This window comes from Ceratotherium simum, chromosome 13 (genome assembly GCF_057802395.1).
Source record: "Ceratotherium simum simum isolate JZ-2026a chromosome 13, ASM5780239v1, whole genome shotgun sequence".
NCBI classification, from domain to species: Eukaryota; Metazoa; Chordata; class Mammalia; order Perissodactyla; family Rhinocerotidae; genus Ceratotherium; species Ceratotherium simum.
Window position 1 is genome coordinate 13,642,811 of NC_141912.1, and position 13,470 is coordinate 13,656,280.

A 13,470-nucleotide genomic window follows, 5' to 3' on the forward strand; every position below is an offset into this window, starting at 1 on the left:
GCAATAGTCTTCTGCTATGAGACAAACAGCTGTGTGAGATGCTGAATGGTCACTGGTTCAGCTGCAGTAGGCGGGGGTGGGTGAGGGGGACTGGAAGGCACAGTAGCCTCATGCCTGGAGAAAGGGGGCGTATATGTCACATTTCTAGCCAGCGTTCCCAAGTCTGCTTTGTTTGTTTTCAAGAGAAGGCAGAAATCTGGATTTTTATGTGAAATATCCCAATTTTTAAACACTGGCTGGCTTATTTAAAAAACTCTGTGCTGGCCAATTAACACAGCCTGTGTGCTGCGTTCAGGCCTGTGGGCTATCAGTTGGAGGACTCTGACTTACAGAGGCCTCTTAGAAGCGTCGGTTCTTTGATTCCTTGAGGCGATATTATCTCCTCCTTTCACATGCAGGAGGCCACAGATCCACACGCAGGAGTGGAAGAGCCAGGATCCAGAGCCAGGATCCAAACCCATGTCTTCTGACTCCAAGCCCACGGGTCTTGCTGCCACAGTGACGGATTTCCCAGTTGCTGAGTTTTCTCACCACACATCCTGATGTGCCTGGGATAACAGAATCTTCCTTCTACCCTCATGAACACGGAGTCCACTAGACCCCAAATGCCTGTCTGGGCCGGGAAGTCTTAGCGATCTCCAGGGAAGGTCATCCCACCATAGCTGGAGCCTTGGTGGCCCCACGCGATGGCCTCAGAACATCTCCTGTCTCCACCTGAAGGTGTACTGTGGTCCCTGATGAAATCCACTGCCTGTGAGCAGCCAGGGACAGGTTGACCTACACTGCTAAAGGTGTCAGGGACACGTTAGGCCACGGGAGGCGGAAGCTGCGCTTTCTTCTGCTAGCCGTCCCTTCCACCTTGGATGTACCCTCTTCCCCGGTTTCTCCCTCAGGTAAGCCTGGGGTGAAGGGCATCTACCACACTGACTCAGTAATCTGAACTTGGACTCAGAGGATCCAAGTGTTGGCACCACCTTTGTTATCATGTTCCAGCATGATTTGGGGTCTCTCTCTTCCCCTCATTGGGTCTTAGACTCCACTTCTATAAATGAGAGGCTTGAACTAATATGTCAGATGAGACTCTTTGAATGTGTGCGGCAGAAAGCCTGCCTCAAGAAGCAGGAAAAGGCAAAATATTTGAAATAATTGGTTAATGTAATTAAATAAAAATAGCAGGGGCCTGAACAATGTTTCCATAAATTGGTCTCGTAGATCTTTCAGCTCTGTTCTTCTCCATTTTGACGTTATTTCAAGGGCTGCTGGTTACTCCAGATCTATAACTTCCCGGATTCAAGCCCAATGAAAAAGAGGAAGGTGGCTTCTCTCAGCACAATAGTAGCCAAGGGCTTATAGCACATCAGTGGCCCAGTTTGTCTTAGGTGCTCAGCCCTGGCGAGTCCCTATGGCCAGAGAAATGCAGCAGGCAGAAGTGTGTCCCATGCCCACCACACTTGAAGCACCCATGGGTCAGCTTGTGGGAGGAGTGCTTCCCCAAGGAAAATCGGGGTGAGGCCACCCAAAGAGGGGCAAAGGGGTACTGGGTGTTAAACATCATTATCAATTTAATATTATTTTTTGATATGTAGAACATTGAAATGCTACCAAAAGTCGAAACAATACAGAAAGGTGGGCTCAGAGGAGCATCACTCCGTGCCATATTTCCTTCACCCCACTCCCCACACTCCTTGTAGGAAACCAACTACAATACTTTTTGGTTTATTTGTCCTGTGCTTCTTTCTGTAAAGAGAAGTAGAGATATGCAAGTCTTATTATTTCCCTTCTTTCTTACACAAAAGATAGCAGACTACATATGCTCTTTTATACTTTGCCTTTTCACTTCACAGTATCTCCTGGAAATCATTTCATATTAATTCATAGAGCACTTCCTCACACTTTTTTATATCTCGGTATCTCATTGTGTGTGTGTACCATATTTTATTCAACCAGTCTCCTGTGCTTGGGTATTTAGGTAGTTTCCAATATTTTGCAATTATTTATAATATTTGCAATGAATGACCTTGGACATCTGTATTTTTATATTGTTAGAGGTATATATTCGGGGTAAATTTCTACAAGTGGACTTGCTGGGTGGAAGGGTAAATGCCTACGTAGCTTTGTTAGGTGTTGCTGAGTTCCCCTCCAGAGGGGGGTTACCATATCACATTCCCTCCAGCAAGGTATCCGAGGGCCTATTTCTTTAGCCTCACCAACAGAGGGGATTGTTAAGCTTTTGAAATTTTTTTGCCAATCTGATGGGTAAAAAATGCTATTCATTGTGGATTTAATTTGCATTTTTTATTAGGAGTGAAAGTGATCACATTTTTGTATGTTTAAGGACCAGTCATATCTCTTTTAATGAATTTTCCATTCATGTCTTTTGTCTACTTCTCTGGATTGGATTTTTTTGTCTTTTTTCTCAATTTTCAAAAGTTTTAAAAATATTAGCTATTAGTCCTTTATGATCTATGCTATAAATATTTTCTGTCAGTTTTCCTTTGTGTTTTGACTATGCCACAGCCTTTTTTTTTTTTTTTCACATTTTTTGTAGTCAACTCTCTTTGTAGCATCTGGATTTTTAATCATATTAAAAAACATTTTGCTATCCAGGTTATGTAGAAGTTTATCCATGTTTTCTTCTAGTACCTATGTAATTTCATTTTGCATCTAGATCTCTTGTTCATTTGACAATTATTCTTGTGTGTACTGCAGGAAATAGATCTAATTTTATTTTTTTAAAATGACTATCTAGTTAGCCCAATACCAGTTAGCCCCAGTGATTTTGGTATAGCATCTTTATTATAATCTAGATTTCCATAAGTATTTGGGCCTATCTCTTGACTTTCTATTTTTATTCCATTGGTCTGTCTCTCCTTCTAGGTGTTAGTATTACACTATTTTGCTTATAGAGGATTCACAGAGTGTGTTAATACCTTGTAGGACCACTCCTCTTTCGTAGATGATATTTTTTTAAAGAGAGGAGTTGTCACAAAATATTTGTAGGCTGATGGGAATGACCGAGTAGAGAGTTGGACCAGGAGAGAGAGGGGACAATGGTGATGTCCTTGAATAGGCGAAGTAGAGAAGTCTTGGAAAGGAGTCAGAGAATACAGGTTCAGGAAGTTGGTAGATTTGTTAGTGAGAAGAATTCTCTTCTGATTTTGTTTTCCAGTGAAATAATAACCAAGGTCATCAACTGAGAGTGGGGAAAGAGGAAAAGACAAGAAAGAGTCAGCTTCCAGAGGGGGACTGCAGAGTGACTGGGAAGTTAGAAAATGCTGAGGGCCCACATGAAGTTTGTGGTCATAAATATAAAGCAAGACTCGTCAGCACAGTTACGTGTTTTCCTCTAGCCTCATACGATGGCCTAGGTTGGGGAGCTGAGTAGACAAAGAACTGAGTTTAAACAGAGTTGGGATTTAGCCAAACCAGTGAAACAAATGGAGACAGGGGTTAAGTAGTGGATGGAGCATGGATGCAAGAGAGCAGAATGATGGGCCAGGGAGCCAAGCTGGGTAAGGATGGAAATGAGGACGGTAGGTGAGGGGGGTGGATGTGAAGAAGATGGTAGTGTCAATGGATTAGAGATCCTGAAGGGGTCTAAGGAATGTTGGAGTCTTTGGAAGGGGAGGTAGTGATCCTGGGTAATGATCTAGGGAATGATCTTGGGAGTGGGTGGATAAGGTGGGATAGAAGAAAAGATGTCAACAAGGGTATAAAATGACTGAAGGAACAGCATGTAGGGTAGGTTGTCTTCGTGGTTGTGACAATCATGACAGAGAGACAGTGAGCCAGATCTTAAAGTCTTCACGAATCAGGGGCAGTGGCTGGGAGGTGGTAGATGACTGCAGTGAGAGGGGGTGGCAGGTGGTATCTCAATGAATCATTCCTCACGCACCTGCAGAATTACAGCACTAGGAAGCTCCAGCCCCTGTCACCCGAGAAATCTCCTCATGCTTTTCTTCAGACTGTTCTCCTGGCAACCTTCCAGGGTTGGATTTAGCTATGAAATCTGAGTCTAAGACTCTTGCCTAATAGATTTGTCTTTAAGTTTGAGAGCCTGCCATTTCTTAAAACTCAGATGCAATTAGAGATTCTTGAGGGAGATCATCGAGAGCCTAATGGGACAGTTTCTGAAGAGCTGGCGTGAGTTCCACCAGGCGAAAGATCATGGGATTCCTCTGCATTCACCAGGTGAATGGAGAGGCCGCTTGTTGTCATACAGGAACTCAAAGGGGTGAGCCTAAACTCTCAAAGGGTCAAATAGGCAAAACTCTGTTGAAACCATGGGGAGCCCTGCCTACAAGAAGAGGCACTGTATACCCCTAGGAGAGCCTACCCGGGCTCCAAAATCAAAGGCTTAGCTCTTTCTCCAAGAGCTGCTGAGTATTGAAAACCATCCTCCTACTTCAAGCTTCCTTTCCCATCCTGACTTCCTGGGAATCCCCAAATATCTGAAGTCAGATTCTGGAGGACTGTGTGTCCCAGCCAGGTGAACTGGACCTGGGCCACCTTCAGAAGGCCAAAGCTGTAAAGAGCCCCGGTGACCCCACTGTGGCTTCTGCCATGAAGCTGAGGCTGATCACTCCTGAGGTCTGTTGATTGGAAAAGCCCCAGGTCTTCCCGAGGGAAAAATAGATAGTTTAGAGGCAATCAACCTTTGAGGGAGCAGGAGTAATTAATGGTTTTAGGATGGGGTCCATGTATGAAGTGATAAAAGGGACAAGAAAAATGTCAGATCCAGTCTTTGTTAAGAATGAAAGATTATGGTCTATGACCAGTTAAGATGTTAGAAATAAAATTCAGGTCATTGTTTTTTTCGGTTGTAGCTATGTGGTAATTTGGAAGTTGGCATAGAAGGAGAAGAAAAGTGCACACTGGACTTGGGGCCCACTGACTCATGCTCTCCTGGACTGGAGAGGACAGGTAAGAAAAACCCATCTCTATTTCCATGCTGTGTCTCAGGAGAGGCAAGGTCCTATCAGGTCTTACTCTCAGGCTGTAATTTGTCAATGGGTTTGGGTTCCAAGGTTGACAGACAGGGCCTGAATTGAGGTAGGAGAAGCGGAGGTTGGGGGGAAGTTTCAGATACCTCTACCCTCACCCATTCCTGCGGTTCCTTTGCTCAGAAAGAAGTGGTGCTGGGGGAATACCAGCCCTGAATCCCCATCTGAAAGAGATGACTCAGATCTTGTAGAAACACATATGTACCCACTCCCAGATAGGCATATCCTCAAATCCACAAAGGCAGAGTTGTAGTTTTTCTCACTCAGACACAAGCTGCAGCTGAGGAACCTCTACTTGCTCAGTAATGTGAAGTCCCTGGTGAGAGAGAAGAGCATCACTATATAGAGAACGAGTTTTGAACCCCAAACACCGAAGTTTGTTAAACAACACAGATCAGTGGAGATGCCTTTTGATAAATAAAGGCTCCCCAAATCCTGTGCCTCCCACAGCTTTTGGAGAGTTAAAAGCTATTTACAACACCCAGCTCCAGGCTCAGCAGCCAAGGGGCTCAGGGAATGAGTCTGAGGGCCCTGGGTGGGAAGCTTTGCTTAGCTGGGGGGTCTTGGTCCTGCCTAACTTTGGCCTAGTTGCGCAGAGGCCTCAGGGTCAAGGTTCTGGCCTTGTTCCCCAGCCTGACTTTCCTCTCCAGAACCCTGGTCTTGGCCCCTGGCACACACTGTCATATCCCCTGATGCCAAACATCTGCTTTCCTGACCACCCGCCTCCCAACACACACACACACACACACACACACACACACACACACATACACACTCTGTCTGCCTGTTCCAACTTGGACCAACTTACTATACTTCAGACTTCATTAAGATCATGGCTTCTGCTCCCCAAACATCTCACCTTCCTTTTTCCTGGTTGGCTGACATCCTTTTACAGATACACCTTCTGCACTCATGTCCCCCACACAAGCCTGTCTTTGGAATAGTAGACAGTTGACTGTTCTATCACGTTGAGATCTTTAGGTAAGGTCTATTCTGTTAGCCATGAGACCTAAGAAAGACAGCCTTCAATTTAGTGATGTTGCGGTATTTTGCCCTTGCGTAAGCTACTGCGTATATGTTCTTGAGGAACTTTCTTTAGCTTGTTTGCTTCTCCATTACGTAAGTGACCACAGAAAAATTTGAATTCTCTCTTCTCTTTTGGTTTGATTGTCTCTTGTGTTACCTAGAGGGCATTTATAGGATAAGTTTCGTGGGGCACTAAAGAAGCGGGGTCATTGGGCTCGTCACTGGCAGAACAACAGAGTGCAAATTCTGAAGTCTCAGCTAGGGAAGAAGGTTTACTGTGGAACAGAGTATTCAAAATCTGGAAAGTTCGAGACATATGATTACCATATCTAAGAGTGGTCTCTTGGGTCAGGCTAGCTGGGCATCAATTCCCTCAGGTATAGAAGTAGGCATTTTAATACCACCTATCAGAATTATTGTAACAATTGAACGGTGCGATGTGTGTGTGGTGAGTACCATTCAGTAGATGTTACTTTCTTTTCTCTTTATGGTCCTAGTGGAATGTACTTCCCGTGGCACTGTTGATATATATTCTTGAAAATAACCCCCTTAAGAAACCTTAGATGATTTTGTGCATGAAGCACCCTCACTGCCATTACAATTAGAGATGAACGCTTTGCCATCTCGGCTCTTCCTCCGGCAGCTGCTCCCAGGTCTGTTCGGGTTGGGGAGATCTTTCCTGGCTGTCTTCAGAACCATCATTTGTGCAGTGTCCCTAGGGCTACGAACAGCAAGGAAACGAGGGAAAGCAAGCAACATCTGGTGCTAAACAAACACCATCATCTTACAAATGACTCGTCTCTGGGATAATGATTCCTGCACGTGTAGAACAGAGGGGAGTTAACACCAGGACCCGATACTCGAGAATAAACACCTGAAGGGCACTCAGAGGCCTTACTGACAGCTATACTGTGTTGACAGCTAAATTCCATTTTGGAAAAAGGAAGAGGTGCTGATGTTCATAGTTCTTTGTCACACCAGATAGAAAGTCCACCTCTTGCTCTCTGCTTTGCAGAGCAGAATTCTGCAAACAGAGACGCATGATAGTGGGTCAGTGTTTGGGGGGGTGCCTAGTGGAGATTGAATGAGCCTGTGAGCATCTCCGGCCTTGTTCCCTCGCCCTCGGCAGAGACCGTTCCTGTTGTGCTGTTGCTGATGCGGTTGGGAGTTCCTGAGACGTTCTCAAGCATCATACAGAGAGTTATGTGTGTAAATGACTAAGACAGATGCTTTATGCTGTGCCTGGTTATTCTGGGTGTTATACCCCCAAAGAAGAAAAATGTTAATGAATCATTCTATAACACTTAAGTGACTCCAATTAAGCTGTGATGGGAATGGCCCTGGGCCAAATGGTGGGGAGAACTTTGTCTTTGGCGTCCACTTGTTATATCCTCTCTCCTCTTAGCATGATTTTTTCTCTTTCAACTGAAATCCATGACCCAGCTGCATGTGAAGCAATTGGACACCTCGTGCTGACCCAGGCCATCAAGGATCCTCTCTGTAAGGTCCCAGACAAGCCTGCTGCCACCAAGACATAAATAAGAGGTTGCATACTGACAGCCATAGATGTTTTTAGTTTGTCTTGCACAGTATTTTGAACAAAAATCAATCATTTGCAGAATTTAAGAGATTTCATATAAATATCTAACTTCTCAGCTTCTCTGAAAAGAAAACAAAAACAAACCTGAACAATATGGCAACACTGGGTTAATATTTTCACATTAGCAACAATTGGCTTGAGCTGAGTGGTGGCTGCTCATTTTAGATGACCTGCTGCTGTTCAGTTTACCATAGTCCCCAATACTCCCTATTGCCTCCATCCTCACATAGGTCAAATTTATTGTCAGGCAACTGGCTCTTTTTATTCACTCACATTTACCTTCCTGGCCCCATCAGTACCAACGTTTGGAGTCTCTACTTTAGACCTTTTAAACTCCTCTGTCCTCACTTGCTTCCATCTAAACTTTGTCAACTTGTGCCCATTTCCACAAGCTATCCTGTTTTGGTGACAACCAAAGGAACTCTAATTGGATCAGCAAACTCATAGAAAAATACTAATGGTCCTTAATTTTTTGACGTCTTTATCAGTTAATTATGGCCATGATAATGCTGCTTAAAAACTAATCATAAAATCTTTGCAGGCACACAACAGAGGCATTTATATTGTTCAAGTGGTCTGCCCATTGGATGAAGGTCAGCTATTCCAGGATGGGCTCAGCTGGAAAGGAAGGGGGGAATGACTCTGCTCCATGTTTCTCATCTTCTTCCTGGGACTAGTGGCCTGGAAATGTTCTTCTTATGGTGATGGCAGAGGTGTAAGAGAGAAAGCGGAATTGGCACACCTTGATTTCTGCCTCATTCTATTGGCCAATAAGGCACATGACCAAACCCAAGGTCAAGAGGTGGAAGAATATTCCCGCCCACAGCTCAATGGCATGGCAAAGTCACAAGGCATGTGTGTAGTGAAAAGGCAACCTTACCCAGAGAGAGGTCTGGCCTTTGCCCTCTGCCCTCGGCTACTGGGAGGTGATCAGGTGATCACTAGAAATGTCCTCCCTGATAGGAGTGTCTTTGTTTGCCTGGGGGCTTTAGCCCTGGACTGTTTAACAATATGATTATAACGGAGGCTCTTGGTGGAGGTGGTGGGATCAATTCTGCCTCTGGAGGGACTGGAAACTAAATGTCAGCTATGAGAGTAGTATGTGATTTAGCCCCAATAAAACCTCTGGACGCTGAGGCTCGGGTGAGTACTTCCCGGGTGGTAACATTCCATGCATATTGTCACACACCATGGCTGGGAGGAGGTAATGCCTCCACGGGGAAAGGACCCTGGAAGCTTCACATTTGGACCCCTCCCGGACTCTACCCTATGCCTCTCTTCCTTAGCTGATTTTAATCTGTATCTTTTCCCTGTAATAAACCATAAACATGAGTATAACAGTTATCAGTGAGTTCTGTGAGTCCTTCTAGTGAATTATCAGAACTGAGGGTGGTTTGGGGAACCCCCTTGAACTTGAATTGGTGTCAGAGATGAGGACAGTCATCTTGTGTGGGCTGTTCCCCAGCTTTGCAATTGGCCTAAACTCTCACAGCATGGAAACAAGGAGAGATGAAAATAGAAGTGAATAATGCAAACTGCCAAAATATCCCTCTCACGTACCTCTTTATTCATTTAGTCATCCATTCAGCAAACATTTATTGAGCACCTACTGTATGCCCAATACTATTGTAGGACCTGAGACTAAAAGAAGTGAATAAGAAGTGAATAAGTACATCTTTATTCATTTAGTCATCTGTTCAGCAAACATTTATTGAGCACCTACGATATGTCCAATACTTTACTGAGACTAAAAGAAATGAATAAGAAAAGAATTTAAGAATAGCCTTAAATTCTGGTGAAGGAGACAAAATATAAAAAGCAAACAAATATGTGAGATAATGTCAGATTGTGAGAAGTACTATGGAGGAAAATACAGCAAGGTCGAGGTGGTGGTAGGGGTTAGCTCTTTTATAAGGGTGGTTAAGAAAGACTTCTGGAAAGGCGGCCTTTGAACAGACTTCATGAAATGAAGGAGAAAGCTGGGCTATGACTCAGGGCAAGAAGCTTCTAGAAGGATGGATGAGCAAGCCCAAAGACACAGGGAGGAGCATGTGAACAGGGCACTCCGGCAGAGGCGTTACTGTATCACAAGGAATTCATCTGTGGAAGGTTTTCTTCATGCGGTCCTTGTGGAGGAGAGTGGTGTGCCTGTGAGGAATGCAGATGAGGGAGAAGGCTTTCCTCCAAAGTGTCTCAAATCAAGGCTGAGGCCAATTTGTCTGTGTTTTCTTTTTGCGAAACTTGCTTAGGTCATGTGGTTTCTTCTTCACGGTCAACGTGGGGAACATTTCACCTGCCTCTTTCCTCCCTCACAGAGGATGAGCAGTGTCTCTAAATGCTTCTAGTTTCTCAGAAGGAAAAAAAAAAGAAAGCAAGAAAGGTACAGGAACAAGAGTTATTTCTATTTATTTTGTTCATTAAGTGAACAAATGAGCACACAGCTGGAAAGTACAGGATGACTAAGAAGTAGCCCAAAGGGAAAAACCTAAAGGGGAAATTTTATTAAAAAACATAATTTACATATCCACACTTTGGGCTTCCCTCTCAGCCTCCTGTGGTTCTCAAAGCTCCGTGAGTGCGCAGGCACTGATGCTGGGAGAAGCCTGAGTGGTGGAGAGTGTACCGAAGATGCTATTGGCTTCAGGGAAGGGCTGTGGGAGTGGGAGCCCAAGACCCTATGGCTAGCTGATAAGAGCTCTCAACTTAGGGCTGTTGTGGGGGCTGAGGATCAGAAGGAGCTTACCACAAAGCTTAACTCTCGACAGGGCTCAATAGTTGGTAGCTGCTGTGGTGGATTTGTTGGCAGGACTGGTTTAAGTGCATTCTTTTTTCTCAAGAACTCTTCTCTGGAAAGGAGGTCCAGAAGGCACCCTTGGGGCAGAGGGGAACCCCGCCTTCCCCTTTTGTAGAACTTCCTCATCCGTCATGTCAGTCAACCCAGGAGGCGAGAGGCTGGGTAGAGAGATGGGTGCATGGGACAGTACCATGGTTTTGCCCCCGGAGCAACCAACAGCGGTCACCAGATGAGCCATTCCTAGTCAATCACAAGCACCTTTTGCATATTTGTGATGAGCTCAGCATTTGATAAGTGTCTGAAGACGATACCAAAAAATGTGTTCACTGTCCCCTCCTGTGGGACTTTTCCTTAAAGGGCATGCCTTACTCTCATTTCCTTTTTCTCCTTATCCAATCTCTGCCTTCCCTGATTGCTCTTCTCACTAATTCCTTCCCTCCTTGTAAAACTGCCCTTCACCTCTGTTCATGACACCCCTCACCCCCTGCCTCAGACCTTCAGAGAGAAATTGTGTAGAATTGAGAGACAAAGCAAGGCCCACTTTAAGAAACGTGTCCTCCCATGTAAACTTCCTGAGAACAGTTTTTTCCTACACACAACTTACATGCTGCTTAGCAAATGTTTAATACTGAACTAAAACTTCCGTCTCTCCATGCCCATCCCCGCTGTGGCCCTGCCCTGGGAGGGATAGGTGAGGAGAACTAATATAATATTCTAGAGCTTTCTCCTCCCCTAGTCTCCAAACTCTGACCAGTTTCTCATATGTCTGAGTTCCAAATGTAATGACATGCTCTACTAGGATTCTCTTTGAGAGAAATACAATAACAAAGCCACAATCCTGACCTAAGTAATAATAAGAAGAGAGGGTCTGAGGGTCAGCAGAAGTGGTGAGGGCACCGGTTATCTTTGTGTTTTGCCCAAGGTTAATGAATGCCCGCCATTGGCAGAGAGAATGTGTAACCACAACGTTTCCTTATGATGTAGGGTTTTTCTCTCTTTAAAGTAACAGAGAAGAAAGACATGAACTGACAGCTAGTGGTTTCAGAAAGACAATAAGCACTTCCTTTGTATTCATTTTCCTTTGTAGTGACAGTGAAGAGCAACCAATCTGTAAACTCCTCTCACTTGTTCAAGGAGGACTCCAAGGTAGTACCTGGACCCGTGGCTCTCCCCCATCCATGGCCACTTCAGATACGTGCTGTGAAGTTCTTTATTGTAATGTGGCCTGTGGTTGACCTGAGAATGTTTCATAAGGAACGGCCTTCTCAGAAATATGTTCATATTCATATTTAGAAGATGAACAAGAATCTGGTAAGGGTGAAAATATACTTGGGTACTTCAGTGCATTAAGAGGGAGTTGCTGTGAAGTCACATTTTTAGGCTATTAAATAATAGATTGGGTACTTCTATTTTCAGCAATATGGTTTGCTGTACAATACAAAAAAAACACCTTCTGCAAATTTCTAGAAATGACAAAGTCTATCAAATGTCTAACTGTACCTGCAAGAGAGTCAGGGCAATCTGGAGGATCAAAAATGAAGAAAGAGCTATGAACTAGCATGAGCTGACCCTGGGGCTATAGGGTAGGGGTGAGGCGGGTGGGGGGTGGGGCAAGGGGTGGGGGAAAGGGGGTGCCAGTTGGGAAGAGCAGTTGTCCAGGCTCGGGAATCAGCTGGGAAATTAAGGAGCTTAGGCTTCAGTGACTAGCAGGCACATAAGAGGAAGCCTGGGCCCCAGAAGAACAGAAAGTTAGAACTGAGATCCCCCCAAGTGTAAGGATGAACTAAAAACAATTGTCTGCTCACACAGCAGGATGACTTGATTCTTTATAAACAAAAGCCTGTCTGTAAAATTCATAATCATAGAGGTGCCCTCACATGGATATGATATTTAAATTTATATTACTAGACTGGTCTAGGACACACCCTACCAAGAGATTAATAGAAAATGCTGTCACAGGCTGCTAATACCTTTGGGCACCCAGTTGAAACAACATAAAATCTCTCTGGCAGGCCACAACCTCAGGCCAGACCCTCCAGGATTCCCCTATGTGAAGTCCCAACTAAAGATTAATTCACAATTAAAAATTGCAAAACACATGAAAAAACAATCCATAAAAAACAAGAGTTAGCAAACAAAACAAAAATCAATATGAAAACCCCTAAAAGAACTTCAGATAATACAATTATCAGGAAATTATAAAATAAACATGCTTAAAATTCTGAAAGTCATAAAAGAAGTAATAAAGAACACAATAAAAGAATAAGACATCATCAAAGACGACCAGACTGAATAAAATAAGAAATCAAATATAAGTCCAGAAATTAAAAAAATTAAAATTTAAAACTTAAAAGGATAACCTCAAGATTAAATATCCCTGAATAAATAACTAGTGAATGGAAAGACAGATATGAACAATATTCAGAAGGATGAACAGAGAAATGGAGAGAGAGAACACATGAAAGAGAGGCTCAGTCACATGGAGTGTGGAACAGGAGGGTCCAACATACACTATCCGGTGTTCCAGAAGGAAACAACAGAGAGAATGGAGGTCAGGCAATATTCCAAGAGGTAATAAATGAGAATTTTCCAGAACTAATGAAAGCTATGAACCTCAGCAGGCTAAATAATACAAAATTCTCTACTAGACACAACCTAGTACAAGTAAAACAGCACCAATTACAAAGGTGAGATCTTAGAAGCACTTATAGATAAAAGACCAGATATCTACAAAGGAACGAGTATCAAATTGTCCAGAACTTTGCAACAGTAACAACAGAAGCCAGAAGACAATGGAATAATATATTCAAAGTGCTAAGAGAAAATAACCATCAACTAATATAACAATTAAATTATCATTTAAGAATATGGGCAAAATAAACATTTTCAGACAAGTAAAAAAGAAGAGCATTTACCACTAACAGATTTTTGCTGAATTACTCAAGAATGTACTTCAGAAGAAACTGACCCTAAAAAGAAGCAGTGAGATGTATGACATTAGATAGATTTGAACTAATATTTAACATATAAAAAAGCCTACTTGGGGA

At 43.6% G+C, this 13,470-nt stretch overlaps 1 protein-coding gene across 1 annotated transcript in view; it reads left to right on the forward strand.

The window, feature by feature from the left end:
- The first annotated feature begins 469 nt into the window (after positions 1-469).
- The window catches only part of CD83 (CD83 molecule), a 35,821-nt gene continuing 22,820 nt past the window's right edge, over positions 470-13,470 (forward strand). Inside the window, exons 1-2 of the mRNA XM_087438033.1 lie at positions 470-893; positions 4,827-4,923. Of these exons, the coding sequence (XP_087294159.1) occupies positions 864-893; positions 4,827-4,923 (127 nt within the window). The 5' untranslated portion in view covers positions 470-863. The remainder of the gene's footprint in view (positions 894-4,826; positions 4,924-13,470) is intronic.